At 44.9% G+C, this 15,929-nt stretch overlaps 1 protein-coding gene and 1 pseudogene across 1 annotated transcript; one reads left to right on the top strand and one right to left on the bottom strand.

The window, feature by feature from the left end:
- Window positions 1–7,738: 7,738 nt before the first annotated feature.
- Window positions 7,739–11,265, bottom strand: LOC124675410 (cysteine protease ATG4B-like). Its single transcript, XM_047211486.1, has 8 exons — window positions 10,766–11,265; window positions 10,576–10,667; window positions 10,431–10,481; window positions 9,912–10,297; window positions 9,385–9,523; window positions 8,568–8,623; window positions 8,399–8,469; window positions 7,739–8,317 (listed from the first exon to the last, which is right to left on the bottom strand). Exons 1-8 carry the CDS (start codon window positions 11,238–11,240, stop codon window positions 8,100–8,102), a joined length of 1,488 nt encoding a protein of 495 aa, XP_047067442.1. The 5' UTR covers window positions 11,241–11,265; the 3' UTR covers window positions 7,739–8,099.
- A 2,327-nt stretch (window positions 11,266–13,592) lies between these two features.
- LOC124669266 lies at window positions 13,593–14,993 on the top strand (annotated as a pseudogene).
- The last annotated feature ends 936 nt before the right edge of the window (window positions 14,994–15,929 follow it).

The raw sequence follows: 15,929 nt of genomic DNA, 5'->3' as shown, positions 1-15,929 counted from the left end.
CCCAGCTCACACGACTCCTCGGATGTGGCTTCTCCACGGTGTATTGGCTTTGAGAAGTGGTTGTTGACACTGCAATCTCTCTCTCTCTCTCCCGCGACAGGTGGTTTCTATTGATGATGGGGTTCCTAAGTCTGGAATATTGTTAACGGTGCCCAAAGCTATCGTCGCTAGGGAAGTTTACGATTTTCTCGCCACCTTGGCTATTGCCTACCCTAGATCCGCAGTTGACTGACCCCCAATATCGTAGCTTGTCCTTACGGCTAGGTGTTGGAGTGTCGTGTCCCAGTGTTTGTTAGTGTCGTGGTGTTGGAATGTTGGAGTTTCTTGGTTGTGGGTGGGTGTGTTATTTGTGTGAGCTTGGCCTAGATTTTTGCTCGACTTTCTCTTAAAACCTAGACAAACTTTTCTTAATTATTAGATTCTGTTTTTTTAAAAAAGTTTCTGAAGTAGTTGCTGATCTAATCGATGCGCTTGGCCGTTGCCTTCTCTTGTCTCGTGGCTGAACTCCACGCTCTGGAATCACATCTTGCCAGCACCTCCTGGACAACCATGCAACGAGGGCCGCGTCTGAACCCGTTCTTTATTTCTTTGACAACATTGAGATAATCAGAAGAGACCTGAGAAGCGAAAAGTGCATTTGGAACATGATTATCAGTGTTTCTGATTTTTAAAAGTTATATTTTTTGGGTTCTAAAAAAATTTAAATTAAATACTTTTTTTTTCGAAATGGGGGTATACCCCGGCTTCTGCATCATGACGATGCACACGGCCATTTATTAATCAAAGGTTCTAAAAAGTATTGTTTACAACTCACGCATGACCGACAATTGATACAAGAATCAACCATCGAAAAAATGACATACTACGACTACAACTCAACATAGTCTTCTAGTATGCCGCCAACCAGCCTGGCACAAGATATCCTGAGCGACCATCAGGAGCCGTGTGCATCCAGTAGCCATGGTATCCCGCAATCCTTCCGGGGACAGTAGAGCCCAAAGCTGGACCCAATGAGAGACCATGTGAATAACCTGCAAAAAGTGAAAAGAGGCTTTTTTGTTAAAGATTATATCATTTCTAACCCTCCAAATAGACCAACATAAAGCAGAAACCCCAATCCGGATAAAAGACTTAGATTGTCTATCTACTCCATTTAACCAATTACCAAACATATTGGTAATATTGGTGGGAGGTGGAAGATCATAAGTGAAATTAACTGTGCGCCATAAGAGTTTAGCCAAAGGACATTCAATAAAAAGATGTTGAATGGTCTCCTGTTCCCCACGTAGAAAACACATTTTGTACACCCATTCCAATGACGTTTAGCTAAATTATCTTTAGTTAACAAAACTTTATTACTCATGAACCACATGAAAATCTTAATCTTAAGTGGTATTTTAACTTTCCATAAATATTTTCTCAGAAAAGATGTATGGTCACACATGAGATCCTTGTACATGGACTTGACAGAAAACACTTTGTTAGAAGTCAAATTCCAAGTAAAACGATCATCCTCGTCATTCAATGTAACCATCATGAGTTTCCGACATAATTGTAACCATGAATTCCATTTACTACCATTCAATACTCTTCGAAATGTAATATTCAAAGGTGATTGGGCAAGCACATGTGCAACATTAACATTTTTATGATGAACAATGTTGTATAACGTAGGATATTGTTGAGCCAAAGGAGTAGTTCCCAACCAGGTATCTTCCCAAAAGCGGATGGCCATACCATTACCCACTTTGAAAGATCCCCTTGAAAAAAACTCATGTTTTACCTCCATCAATCCTTTCCAAAAAGGAGAATCAGTAGGCTTGGCTTCTACCTGAGATAACGTCTTATGTGCTAGGTATTTATTATGAAGCAATTCTTGCCACACTCCATCTTCGTTAAGAAGTTTAAAGAGCCACTTGCTCAATAAGCATCTGTTCTTGATTTCGAGTACCTCAATACCTAAAGCCCCCTGGTCTTTTGGTCGGCACACAATATTCCATTTTGTAAGGCGGTACTTTTTTTTGTTTTCGTCGGACTGCCAAAAGAATCTGGATCTATAGAAGTCCAAACGTTTCCTCACCCCAACAGGTATTCGTAGGAAAGACAACATAAACATCGGTAAGCTAGTTAATACTGAATTAATAAGAACTAACCTATCACCATAGGATAGTAACTTCCCTTTCCAGCATCCTAATTTACTCTCAAACCGTGTTTCAACCGGATACCAATCCGAGTTCTTGAGTTTTTTGTAATGGATTGGAATACCTAAGTATCTAAAGGGGAGTTGTCCAGCATCACATCCAAAGATATGCCTATACTGATCCTCTTCCTCCTTTGCCTTTCCAAAACAAAAAATCTCACTCTTGTGAAAATTAATCTTAAGTCCCGATAATTCTTCGAAAATACATAAAATTAATTTCATATTAACCGCTTTGTCAAGATCATGTTCCAGGAAAAGGATAGTGTCATCAGCGTATTGTAATATAGAGAGTCCTCCCTCAACTAAATGTGGAATTAACCCCCCACTTGACCATCTCCTTTTGCTCTTTCAATTAGGATGGCAAGCATATCCACTACAATATTAAAAAGCATTGGGGATAAAGGGTCCCCTTGCCTTAGACCTTTCTTTGTCTGAAAATAATGACCAATATCATCATTTACGTTGACACCAACACTACCCCCCTGGACAAACTGTTGCACTGCCCTTCCCCATTCTGGATCAAAACCCTTCATCCTCAGAGTTTGTTGCAAAAAAGGCCATTTAACCTTATCATAGGCCTTTTCAAAATCAATTTTAAATAATACTCCATCCAGTTTTTTAGTATGTAACTCATGAATCGTTTCATGGAGTATCACTACCCCTTCCAAAATGTTTCTCCCCGGCATAAAAGCCGATTGGGTTGGTTTAATGACTCTTGGGGCAATCCCCGAGATACGATTAGTGCCAACTTTAGTAAAAATTTTGAAACAAACATTGAGTAAACATATAGGCCTGTATTGTTGAATTTGGACAACATTCTCCTTTTTTGGTAATAAAGTAATAACACCAAAATTCAGTTTGTATAGGGGCAAATCCCCATTACTAAACTGGGAAAACAAAGCCATCAAATCCTTTTTAATTACATCCCAAATTTTTTGGTAAAACTCAGCTGGAAAACCATCTGGTCCAGGAGCTTTATTCAACTCCATTTGAGAAACCGCCTCGAACACCTCTTTTTCAGTAAAAGGAGCTGTCAAGATCTCATTCTCCAATGGTGAGATCTGTGTAATATCCTGAAAATCATTTTCAACAAGAGAAATATTGGTTGATGCCGGTGCACCAAACAATTTCTTGTAGAATTCAGTAATATACACCTTCAAATTATCTTCCCCCACAATAGTTCCCTCCTGTTGTTCTAACTGAAAGATTTTCTTTTTTCGGTGTTTGCCATTTGCTATTAGATGGAAATATCTTGTATTATTCCCCCCTTCTTGAATATGCTTAACTTTCGCCCTTTGGGCCCATTTAGACTCCTCTTCTCTTCTTAATTTATTCAAAAAATCATTAGCCTTTTTGAATTCCTCCCTTTCATTGGTATTCAACATAGTTGTTTCTGCTTTCAAGTCAAGCCTCTCAATGATATTTAAAAGTCTCTCTTTTTCTTTCTTATATTTGCCACTCTGATTTTTTGCCCACCCCTTGAGGAATCTTCTTAAGTGTCTTAATTTATTTAACCAAATCTCCATCGGGCTAGCTCCGGCCTATAACCGAATTCCACTCCTTTACTATCATATCAAAAAAACCATCCTGTCGCAACCAATGTAGCTCAAAGGAGAATTTTGCTTGATTCCCCAGGTGTGCTTTCACCCCTGAATCAATAAGTATTGGAGTATGATCAGAATCAGCTCTAGTTAAGGCTCTTACTGTTACCAATGGAAATTTCTGTTCCCACGATATTGATGCTAGTACTCTATCTAGCTTCTCATAAGTAGGCTCTTCGCGTCTATTTGCCCACGTATATTGTCTTCCTGTTAGAGCAATTTCCCTTAGATTCAAATGCTCAATAATTGCATTAAAAACAAAGGGCCAACGCGCTTTGAAATTAGCATTATTTTTCTCCTCCCTAGTGCGTATAATATTGAAATCACCCCCTACCAACATAGGTAATGTTTCAGATTCACACGTTCGCACCAATTCCGACGTAAATTTCGCTTTGTGCATGTCTTGGGCAGCCCCATAAACCGGCACCGAACCCATTCAAAACCATCTCTCTTACATTTAATATGCAACTTAACACGTAAATCTCCCGTGCTTACTTTTAAAACATGTAGAGTATCGTAGTTTATTCCCACTAGAATCCCCCTAACGACCATGTGGTGGCAAGCAAAACCAGGAGAAATTATACCCCGCCGCTAATTGATTCAAAAAAGGAATAGAGAAATTAGATCTTCCAGTCTCCAATAAGGCTATGAAGTCTAATTTATGCTCTCTAATTGCTTCTTTCACAAATAGATGCTTAGCAGTATCACCAAAACCCCCTGGATTCCAATTAATTCCTTTTATATTCTGCATCATGAGAATTGTTTTTTAATTCTTTTTCGAGTACTTTTACGAATATTACTTGAATCATAAACTTTCCTTTGTCTAGTTTTCTTTGCCTTGACCATCGGTTTGAGACGTTCCAATTGATCATCAAAATCCCATGGAATGTCATCATCCTCACATAAATCCTCACACAAGGTGGAGACTTTTGACAATACAAGAGTCTCCAGACCCTTCCTCTCCGTTCTCAATTTCACTCTCATTTTTCTTCAAAATAGTTAAAATTCTCTCCTCTTCCACCATTTTAATCCCTCTAATGGACTCGGTTAATCTCTGTTTGGGAAGATCCTAATGACACCCCTAACCTATCGACTCTCTTAGCAATATCAACATCCGGAATATTAACAATGGAGTATTTGGGGATTGTACACTTACTTGTCCTGAGAGGATCATTCTGTAGTTGCGCATTCTTCATAGCCTTTTCCATTAGAGGAATATCCGCATTAGGTTGGCCACCCAACCTAGAGCTTGACCTCAGTTCGATCGAAGGCTTAGGAATCCCCCAAAAGCAATAACTTCCTCTGTCGAAGGAAAGTGAGCCAAAGTGTCATTTTCTATTAACGTCAGCGAACATGAGGGATTTGGAATTAAAAGAGACTCACCATTAGGCTTCGGAGATGAGGCAATCCCCATCGATCCCGTAAGACCTTCCCCATGATCCATTGATACGCTCATCATCAAATTATTCACCATACCCTCTTTAATATTCTTCGGCAAACTCCGTATCACTCCGTATTTGTATCATTAGATACATAACACTCGGAACTTGATTGAGCATACTCCAAAACATCATCATAACCAGATTTTAAAAAGTATGGAGAACGGCCCATACCAGCAGCTATAACAGGAACATCCACAGAAAATCCCCCAGGAATCTCCAATGATTGCAAATCTGTTGCAATCATTTGATCATGAGTACCTGGGCTCAGCGCAGTTCGCCTGGGTCCCTCCGAAAAGTTCTGTCGGATCCTCTGCGGTGAGAGCAGCTGCCCGGGGCCAGTCTGCACGACACCGCCGGCCACAGAAGATCCAGCCTCAAGTCGGGCGTGGCCGACCAAAACGCAGGGAGACATCTGCGGCAGCCCACTTGATGCTCTCTCCCCAACATCATTCGCCCACGCGTCCGAAGCTGGTTGGTCAGCAGGGAAAAGATCCCGCTGCGCAGTACAGCTGCTGGTTCGACCAGCAACTCCTCCCGACGTGTCGCCCACCGACTGGCCAACACTGCCCTGACGACGCTGCACCGTCTGGCTGGCGGGCACAGAGCTGCCGCCACTCAGAGCAACCTCTGCACGCTGATCCCGAGGCCTGTCTGGGGTCAATCCCAAAACAGATCCACCAGGCACCAACACTTTAGGAGAAAGTTGCACACTCATTGAGCCAATTTGAATTGCATCAAAATGCTCAATTTGTTCCTGCATCCGTTCACCATCATTAGTCCCATTTGACTCACCAATCCCCTTGGCGCTTGATGAATCACCCGCCGCATTTTTCTTAGGATCCATGTCCATAGCATTATCATCACCATTCTTTCCATTACCATCTTTAGCATCATCATTACCATCATTGTCATTGCTAGCTTCTACCATAGTCTCCTCTTGAGACCCCTGGGCACCCTCGACCTCAAATTTGAGCTTGAAAAAACCCCTCCTAATGAACATATCAGTATCAGCAGGAATAAGCCTACTATCCAAGCATCCAATTTTGATTCTCAATAATTTGTTTTTGCGAGTGTATGCCATATCCACATCCAAGGTTTTCCCAAACAAAGTACCAACCCCCCATAAAGTCAAGTAATCCGCAATCACATCAGAAGGCAACCCTGAAACTCTAACCCAGACCTCTGGCAACATATAAAGGGGATCCTCTAAAGCTTACCAAACATCAAAAGATAGACAAGATTCTCTGTCTGTGCAAATGTAGGTACCAAAGTTCTTCAACCTCTGAACTTCCAACTTGCTAGGTAACTTGACTCTATAAATATTGTCTTTGAAATGAAAAACCTCCCAATTAAACTTCTCATGAGGAACAATTTTCTTCAACTGTTCAATAATCTCTGGAATAGTCATGGCATCACCATCAACAGTAACCTTAGCTAATCTAGGATTTTCCATTTTGGCTTTAAAAACCCCACAAGACAACTCAAAAAACATAAGGCCTTCATTAGCATAACCATGAAGTATCGCAGTGGGCTTAGGGGCATGTAATAGATGACAAGCAGAAGATGTATGGTTAACCGACTCACATAAATCACAAAAAGGTGTAGGGCAATCATCAATGTGGTGACCTGGTTGCTTACACCTGAAACATCCATTCTTCTCTTCTTTCTTCTTTTTTGAAGGGCCCGGCCCCTCATCCTCCTTCCCCTTTGATGTTGTGATCTTAGGGTCAGTCCCCATTTGCTGATCAACCACACCTTGCTGCTGCCCTGCAGTAGGTATCGCAACCGACACCACCGCATCTCGGACCGCCGCCACAGCCTCAGATGAAACAGTAGAGTTAACCTGTGCCCCCTCATCAACCACTGGCTTCTTCTGCGCCGCTGTTACTGCGGCGACCACCTCATGCACCGTCTGTTTGAGCAATTCAGCATCAAAACCTCCTCGTGCCACTCCTCCATGCGAGGTAGCGCCGAATCGGTTCTGGTATCCCCCACGACCACCATTGAAATTGTTGCTCCAACGCTGGTTTGCACCGTAGCCGAACCTAGGTCCCCTCTGATAGTTGCTAGGGCCAGCACCCCAACTTTCATCATGAAAACCTTGACCGCCGGCGAAACCAGCCGCACCACCTGCCTCTCCGCGGCCAAAGTTACGGCCAAAGGAGTTCCCGGCAGTCTGACCGGCGCGGCCTCCAGCAAAACCATGCCGAAGTCAGGCCAACCTGTGCCATATTGTGCATGGGATTGAATTTTTTTTCTTGCCTTTTTGTTCTACATTGCAGTGCATGGTAAGGTGTGTCCTCATCTTCATGAAACTACTAGTAATGCCCAATCTTACATGTGACAATGGAGTAAGCATGTTATCACGTGAGCTGTGACAAATTAATCCGCACATTTCATCCAAATATTACTCGAGTTGCACAAACAATACCATCAGACGACAGTGTCACTTGCATGTAGTCCCATGCCTCCCATTTGTAAGGAAAACAACACACAAGCACAAGATGGTATATTTCCAAATTGCATGTGTTTTCAGGATGGGTACCAAGCTAATCTGCCAGTTTGCTATAGCATAAATCAATATACATTTTATAGTCACCAACAATAGCTTGTATGATACAGAGGGATTTCCCACAGGATGAACATGTACTGATCAGTGTAACAGCTCCTACCTTTCTGGTTCCCCAGCTCTATGGGACAAGTTGCAGGGCACCATGCACCAACGTGTTCCACAGAATTGCAAACCCTAGAGATTCACAAGAGGTTTTCGAAGTCTTCACACAAAGGGAAATCAACCCGATGTGTGGTGCGAGATGTGAAGGTTTAACTGAACATGAGGTTAAATTTCCCTTTCATCTAGAGAATCTGCCACTCGTCTTCTCCTGTTTCGCCAGAGCCATCGAGGTCCTCCACGTCGATGTTGTCAGCCATGGCTCCCCCTGAACAGCCTGATCCGTCATGTTGGTCATACATTTGTTTTAAAGGTTGAACTGACTGCACGACGGTGAAGAGCGGCGCCCCATTCGCCTTTTCCGCCAGCTCAGAAGCTCGAGAACAGAAATCGTCGAAGTCATCTGCATACCAGTAATTGAAAAAGTAATAAATAAGGCTGGACTGGACTTAACCTCACATGAGTCTGAGTGACAAAGGTTCACCTTTGTCGTGGCAGTAAAAGCCAATAGCCAGGGATGGATCTAGCAGGTCTAGAGCCATATCTCGGATGGTACTGTCAAAGTGCAGATACAGGGATAAGGGTTTAGCCATCTGAACATGGAAAGGAAAAGGAGCAATTGTGAACAGACTCTAATCACAATGGTCACATACCTGCAGTGGTATGAGGAGGTGTCTGCCTCCAGGTTATCAGATGCTATGTTAACTGCCTGACATTTACAGAGCAACCCGGTATTAACGACATAGCTCAGAATATGCCACCAAGTTATCAGATGCTACTCATAACAACTTGATAGGACTATTGATAAAAAATGGCATTCTAAGCAAACAAGGTAGGCCAGGAATAGATATCCACCAGAAATAGATAGACCATTCAAGTCTGACAAAACTGGGATGCTTCAGGAACAGAGCACAAACCAGATCCTAAAGATACAAAAATAAGAACTCAACATGTTTGCAACACAGTGAAATGGCCCTTGAACGGCCTATCTTACTCTTTTGTTTTCTTTTTCCAGAGACATGTCGTACCGTTTTGTTAGAGATGAAGTCAAACTTTTAATGCACTGAAAACAATCGCTGATTAGGGCTCCAGAATTTTAGGGATAAGTTGAATATAGACCAGCTATTGATGTCGCTTCGTAAATTTGAAATCTAACACAAGTGATTCCGAACTACATAGAGTGGATTAGCCAAGCCAATAAAAGTGACAAATGGCTTTACCAGCAGGGCATGCACAAAACAGGCTCAAAAACAATCAGTACACAAACTGAGTTGGTTGCTAGTAGTGGTGGCAGCAGGCATAAAAAACACTACTTCTATTTCTTTGGATGGCAGGATCGAGAGTACTTCCATATATAACTATATAAGATAAATTAGTTTGCTCAACTCACTCAAGGTACAAAACTACAAGTCTGCAACATTTATGGGATGGATATATGTATGTCCTAAAGAACTGAAAGTCGTATTTTACCAGCTGAGTTTCATGGGGATCTAGGTAGAGTGCCCTGTCATCCTGTACCCCAGCAATGTAAGTTGATGCTCCAGGTTTTCCACCTAAGATGCCCAAGCTTTGAGGAAATGTGAATGTCTCCTTTAGTAGCGGGATGTACCTGATAGTATGTCCCATTGCAGGAAAATGTTAAAACTTAGAATAATTTCGTACCAAGCCATCAATGAAAGATGTACTATTGAGGGGCACCTATATTGATAACCTAGTCTAAGTGATAGGTGCCAAGGGTTGAAAGACTGATTTTTCTCTCTCTAATTAAGATCAGGAAAACTAGCCACCAAACACAGTTATGTTGTACTTAAAAAATGACAGAAATTTCATTGAGTAATGGAACATACTATCAGATAAGGCACTTCACCGTTCTTATTTACTAGTTTTATTGCACAGAGGTTTAATGAAACTACCTAAGAATGACTCCATATCAGATAGCCAAACATAGATACAGGAACCCCCCAAAATCGCAAAAAAAAGTAGAATTTGCTGATTACCTTGGATTAATCTTGTCAAGGCCAAGAACCAGAGGAACCAACAAAAGAATAGGTGACCACGTTGATTGATCTTTGTTGAAATCGTAGCAAAGCTGAGCCGCAGCATCAATGCAAACAACTGGAGCTCCACCTCTTTCACCGTCTTCATCGCCCGAAACCACATAGAGCGCCATAGGGAAATTTTCATTCCTATCTACAGCTTCAGGCCGCTCTCTGCTTGTGCGGACAAGGGTTTGCCATGCCCGGCACATAGCATATGGGCCCACCCACGATCCAGCAGCCAGACCGTAACTTTTACCAGCTTCAAGTAAATTGTGAATGGAGAAAGCACAAGCCTCAGAGTCGCCGAACAGGTGCAGGATCCTTATATATTCTGGGTTACATGGCTGCATATGAACATACATCAGGAATTAAAAGACCTCCATCACCTACTATAACTGCTGGACAGAGATACTTTTTTCTTCTTCGCACAGGGAACAAGGTCTAGAAGGTCAGAGTAGGAAAGTGATTGTATCTTACATTCTGTGAAGGCTTTCTCCAGGACCTCCCAAGATGGTGAAAAATCAGTGCCTGCCAAAAACAAATCGTCCAAAGCCTGATTTAGTAACAGCAGCAGTGGTCAATTAAGGCAGGCTTCATCAGATAGCTACAGTTAAGAGTGAACCTGCGCAACCAGCATCTGGCTGCTTCTGACCATGCAGCCCCAGTTGACATCGGTCGTGAGCTTGGACTTGGGATCGGATATGGCATCAAAACCTGCGACAGAAAATTGCCATGTCAGCAGCTCGCTCGCCACAGACCACACCACAGTATCAGTTTTAGCGTACACATTGTTCCGCAAACGATGAACCGACCTTTCCGGTAGGTGATCCATATCCTCGACGAGAAGTCCTCCAGGAACATGGCGTGCTCGGAGTCGGAGTCACCCGACGGCTCCTCAGGCGGCGACGACAGCTTGTAGCATTTCCCGAGGAACCACACATCTGCATCGGTGAGTGCCCTGGCGCAGCCGAGGAGACGCCACATGGATCCGTCGCCCACGATCCTCCTCAGAACCCTGGACCAAGCATGGGACACGGAGGCGTGGGCCGGCAGCCTGCTCCCGGCAGACGACGAGGCGGATGACGGCGAGGAGGAGGAGCCCTGGTCCGGGTCGAAGACGGCGAGGACGCTGGAGAGGAGGGAGGCCTTGCACTGCTTCGGGCCGCTGTTCTGCTCCGGGGCGGGAGAGGAGGAGGAGGCCGCGGCGGCGTCTCCGGAGTGCGACGAGGGTGAGAGCGATGGCGAATCGGACGGCGGTGCTGCACCCCTCTGAGGCAAGCTCGTCATCACCTAGCGCGGCATGTGTGCGTCGATCGGGCAGCACCCTTAAATTTCCTAGCAATGCAATCGGGCCACTGAAATCAGAATTGCAGCATGTATGGGTAGGGCATGGTCATCAGAGCTATGTAGTATGCGGAAACACGGCCTGCCCAAATACGAACACACGCCGAGAAAGCTGGGTGTAATACACTGCATCAGCAACGTAGGTGAAGCTACTGTAATTGGGGACGAGGCCGGCGCAGTACGGGCAACAAACAGATTACGGGCACAAGCCGAGGATGACTAAGGTAGCATCGCAATTGGCTAGATCATCGTTCGTTCGCGGGAAACGAAATCGAAAGACGGCGAGGCGGGCTGGGTAGAGAAGGGGAGCAGAAGAGCAGGCCGGTGTGTGGTGGGGTGGGAGAGGGGCGTCGGCTGGCTTACCCGGCTGCGATCCGAGGCGCGCGGAGAGGGCCGCGCCGGCCGGGAGCGCCGCGGCGGCGGAGGGAGGCGGCGGAGGGCGCGAGGTGGCGTGGCGGAGGCGGAGGCGGGCGGGCAGGGAGGGGAAGGAAGGAAGAGGGAGAGAGATGGAGACGGCGAGCTCGGGTAGGTAGAGGACGGACTGGTGGGGCTGGGCCCGCGCGTCAGTGGCGGGGGTTGGTTGCGGATCCGAGCAGAACCCAACGTGTTGGTTCTCTCCGGTGCCGTGCGTGCGAACAGATGGCTTCCCGTAAGGTTTTTCTTAACTTAATTAAATATTTTGGGCGACGGCGGAATCTGCAGGGGCACGTCAGGGACTTGCGAACCGAGACGGCAGGTTACTTGCAGCACGTTCCGTCCCGTTTCTTCGACACAGAAGAGAAGGCAGGTTGCAGCACGACACAGCAATCCGTCGTCTCCCTTCCAAGTTCCAATCACAAACCAGGACGAGATGAGTAACCATGATGACACCTGGTCGTGTCAAAAAGGCGTGTTTCCTATCCCTCACGGTGGAGGCATGTCGTGGGCCGAGACACCGCGCCTAGGCTCGCCATGTTGACGCGACAGGAGGGGGCGCTGCAGCAGCGTTCTGGGCTATCATCTCCTCTAGTAGACCGGCTAGATAAAGGTGGAGGTCCTAGGGTCACTTCTCGTGCCAAAATGAAGATCGACTGGAAGCATGTCCCTATTGATCTGATCTGGATCAAGTGTTTCTACCGTCTCCAACATGTTTGGAGAACTCATCGCGCTACCAAAATAATCGATTCATCACTTGCTATACTAATGCTCATAGGTCGATGCAAGGGAAACCTTACTACAAAGCGAGGCATCAGCGTGCAATCAGTGTTTCTACCGTCTCTAACATGTTTGTTGTACACCAACGGGACGCTTCTTGAACTTTTCTTGAATCCAATAAGCGGACATCTATGGCATCGTTGGCGCATCCACAATGATTTTTGTCATCCTGGCATGCATCCATTTGAATATGTGCTCATACATATCGGTTGTCCTTTGATGGGAAATGACGGGACCATGAAAGCATTGTGCAACGGTCATCTTCCAGCAAGGGAGATTTGATTTGTCGCCTTGTGTTGAATTTGTCATGAACTTAATTGCCGTAAACATGTGTTTGTTGCCCTTGTGTTGAACCTGTTGAGGAAATTAGTGATGTTTGTTGTTAAAATGCTACTATGATGCTACAAATTGGTGATATTCGCGGCCAAAATGCTACAATGGTGCTATAAATTGGTGACATTTGCGGTTAAACTGCTATTGTTAAATTGTTTTTTTTTTCAAAATGGGGAGACCCCCGGCCTTGTTAAATTGTTAATGCATGTTTGCCGCTGCTTCCAAGTTCCAAAGTTTGTACAGACCGTGACGTTTTGGAGGGTGGCTTCTTGCTTTAGACCAGGGAGTCGCAATGAATGGCTTCATGCTTCACACCGCAGAGCCGTGGCAGATGGCTTCATGCTTCACAACATGGAGCCTTCGATTGCGGCTTCATGGCATAGAAGACGGACCATCAACGGCGACATCATGGTGTAAAGGATGGAGCCTCCAGGTACCACAACCATGCAAACAAGTTAGTTTCTGAATTCTTTTCAAAACCATTTATGCTGACTTTTGAAGAAAAAGGTTAATTTTATCGTCAACTTGGGGTGAAAAAATAGGCCTGTTGTGCCACTTGGGCCTAAAAAAATGGGCCATTTGTGCGGTGGCCCAACTTGGCTGAAAAATATGAAACTCTAGTACTGCTGACCAAAGAAAACCAAATATTCTCATGCGAAAGCTGGTTGACCCGACCTTGGGTACGCATGTTCCTGGGTGTAGGTCCTTGGTCAGCTGCACAACAGCTAAACGCGCAACCGCAACAAATCCTTCCAATCTGTCAATAATAATGACCAGAAGACCGGGCGCCAGAGAGTATGTAGACTGGCATCAGGCAGGCTGGACAAATTAATGGATTCCTTGGACGACTTGCTTAGCTTTATATAAGCATTCACTCAGCATACAGGCCCCTCATAATACGGCGAGTTGGTGAAGGCGACACTAACTCACAGGCAGGCAGAGAGATCCAGGCGACCGCGGGCCGGCCGGAGACCAAGAAGAAGGAGGAGGAGACATGGTGAGCGGGAAGCTGGAGGTTCTGCTCGTCTCCGCCAAGGGCCTCGACGACTCCGATTTCTTCAGTACGTAATCATCCAACCTTTCTTCCTCCCAATATTCTTCTGCTGTTCAGCGTTAGATTTATTGAGGTAGATTGTCATCACCATCGCCGAATTAAGGTAGATCCACGAGCGTCTCAGGTTTCTACCGAAGAAACAGAATTGAATTCTCAAATCAGGCCATCTCCTACGCATTTTGGACACGATTTATATCCGTTTGCGTCGGATGTAGACACGAAAATTCTCAAGTCAATCTATGTGAGCAACAAAAAAACTAGCACGAGCAAGACCAATGCCGGGTTGCATAATTGCATCTAATTCGGAATTCTCGATCAAAACCACATAAATATGCTGTGATAAGTTTTCCTGTCTGTTCAGTGCATATAATCATGTGCTATTCGTAACACGTAGTAAGATGGATCAATGAATCAGATAAGATGGACCCTTACGTGATCCTCACCTGCCGCAGCAAAGAGCAGAGAAGCACCGTCGCAAAAGGTACGCATCCGTCCGATCACCGTCGTTTACTCTCGCACGGCCTCGTCCCTCCTTTGTATCGCCGATTCATTATCTCATCTTACCAACTCTCTGTTTATATCAGGTGCAGGAAGCGACCCTGAATGGAACGAGACCTTCTTCTTTGCCGTCTCCGGCAACGCGGCACAGCTCCACGTCAAGGTCATGGACAGCGACGTCTTCTCGGCCGACGATCTCATCGGAGAAGCAAGGCAATTTCCCACACACACACATTCCCATATTCTGTTCTCTCAAGTTATTCTCAGTAGTGTTCCTCTGCGCTAGCACGCATCAAGTTCTCTGATGGATGTTGCACATTCTGGTTCTGCAAACTCTGACAAGTAGTTAACTCAACTTTTTTTTTCTTTAGCATCCCGCTTGAGGCGGTGCTCCTGGAAGGCAGCCTGCCGCCGACCGTGCACCGGATCGTCAAGGACGAGGAGTACAGCGGGGAGATCAAGATTGCGCTCACCTTCACCCCAGCTGAGGTAACATTTCCTCTGCACTCGCGACATCTGTGTTGGGATTTCATGGGTGGCTGATCAATCGGGAACTGTATATTCCCCAGGAAAACGAGGAGGAGGAGAGCTATGGCGGCTGGAATCAATCGACCTGAAGTTTTAAACACTACTAGTCAGCAGCTAGAGAATGATGTGTGTGTTGCAAGTTTGTCCGCCGGTGTGCCTGTCAGATTATGATTGCAACAAATGGGGAACTGCTTTTGATCCGTATTTTCTTCTCCTCGATGTGTTGTGATGTTCGTTTTTTTTTACACAGATACAGTAGGAAAAGATCCCTTCTAAGTCATTTTTTATTCATAAAGGGATATTTACATGATACAAACCCATAGGGCCATAGTTTAGATTGTGTCAAGCCATGCTTGCATTCCCTCTTTAAGACTAAACCAGCTCTATAAATTAATATGGAAAACATATTTAAATCTAGTAATACATATGGCGACATATGGGATCTTATTATTGAAGATGTAATCATTCCTTTGATCCCATATGCTACAACAACCAATGATAGGAATCTCCATGAGGAATGGAAATAAATATCTTTCCTTAGCATCCAAAATCATTTTGTAGATATCATAGTCAGAATTCAATTCAAGTCCAATAACCCTGACTGAAGATGCATTCAAAGAAAAGATGCAACATGGTTTCGTCAGGGCATGTATCACATAGAATGCAGTCAGTGTATTCCACATAAAATTATTTTTCTTCATCATTTATTTGGTATTGAGACTGCTGCTGTATAGAAGGAGCCATGTAAAGAATTTGTGTCTAGGTAGACAACATGATTTCCATATATCCTGAATTCTTTTTGGCCCCTCATAATTTCCCATAAGTTCATTGTATACCTTTTTGGTAGAATAGTTGCTCCAGTGACCACCTCCTGTCCCTCCCTCATGGGCGAAGCCCACGGCCACGGTACCCGACCGACGGCTAGATCTACATCGGTTTTTTGTGGTGCGCCAATGATGTATGTTGTTACCGCCGGTGCACCAAGCTGGTGCGCCAGCGGTAGCGTGTTACCGTTGGTGTGGCGG

The sequence above is a fragment of the Lolium rigidum genome, chromosome 7 (genome assembly GCF_022539505.1).
Source record: "Lolium rigidum isolate FL_2022 chromosome 7, APGP_CSIRO_Lrig_0.1, whole genome shotgun sequence".
Taxonomy (NCBI): domain Eukaryota; kingdom Viridiplantae; phylum Streptophyta; class Magnoliopsida; order Poales; family Poaceae; genus Lolium; species Lolium rigidum.
This window is presented reverse-complemented; position numbering and strand designations above follow the sequence as displayed.

Coding starts and splice junctions, on each gene's coding strand:
- LOC124675410 (XM_047211486.1), bottom strand. CDS start 11,240: ATGACGAGCTTGCCTCAGAGGGGTGCAGCACCGCCGTCCGATTCGCCA. Junction 10,298..10,430: donor GGAGAAAGCCTTCACAGAAT/GTAAGATACAAT, acceptor GTTCATATGCAG/CCATGTAACCCAGAATATAT. Junction 8,624..9,384: donor ATCCCCATGAAACTCAGCTG/GTAAAATACGAC, acceptor TGTAAATGTCAG/GCAGTTAACATAGCATCTGA.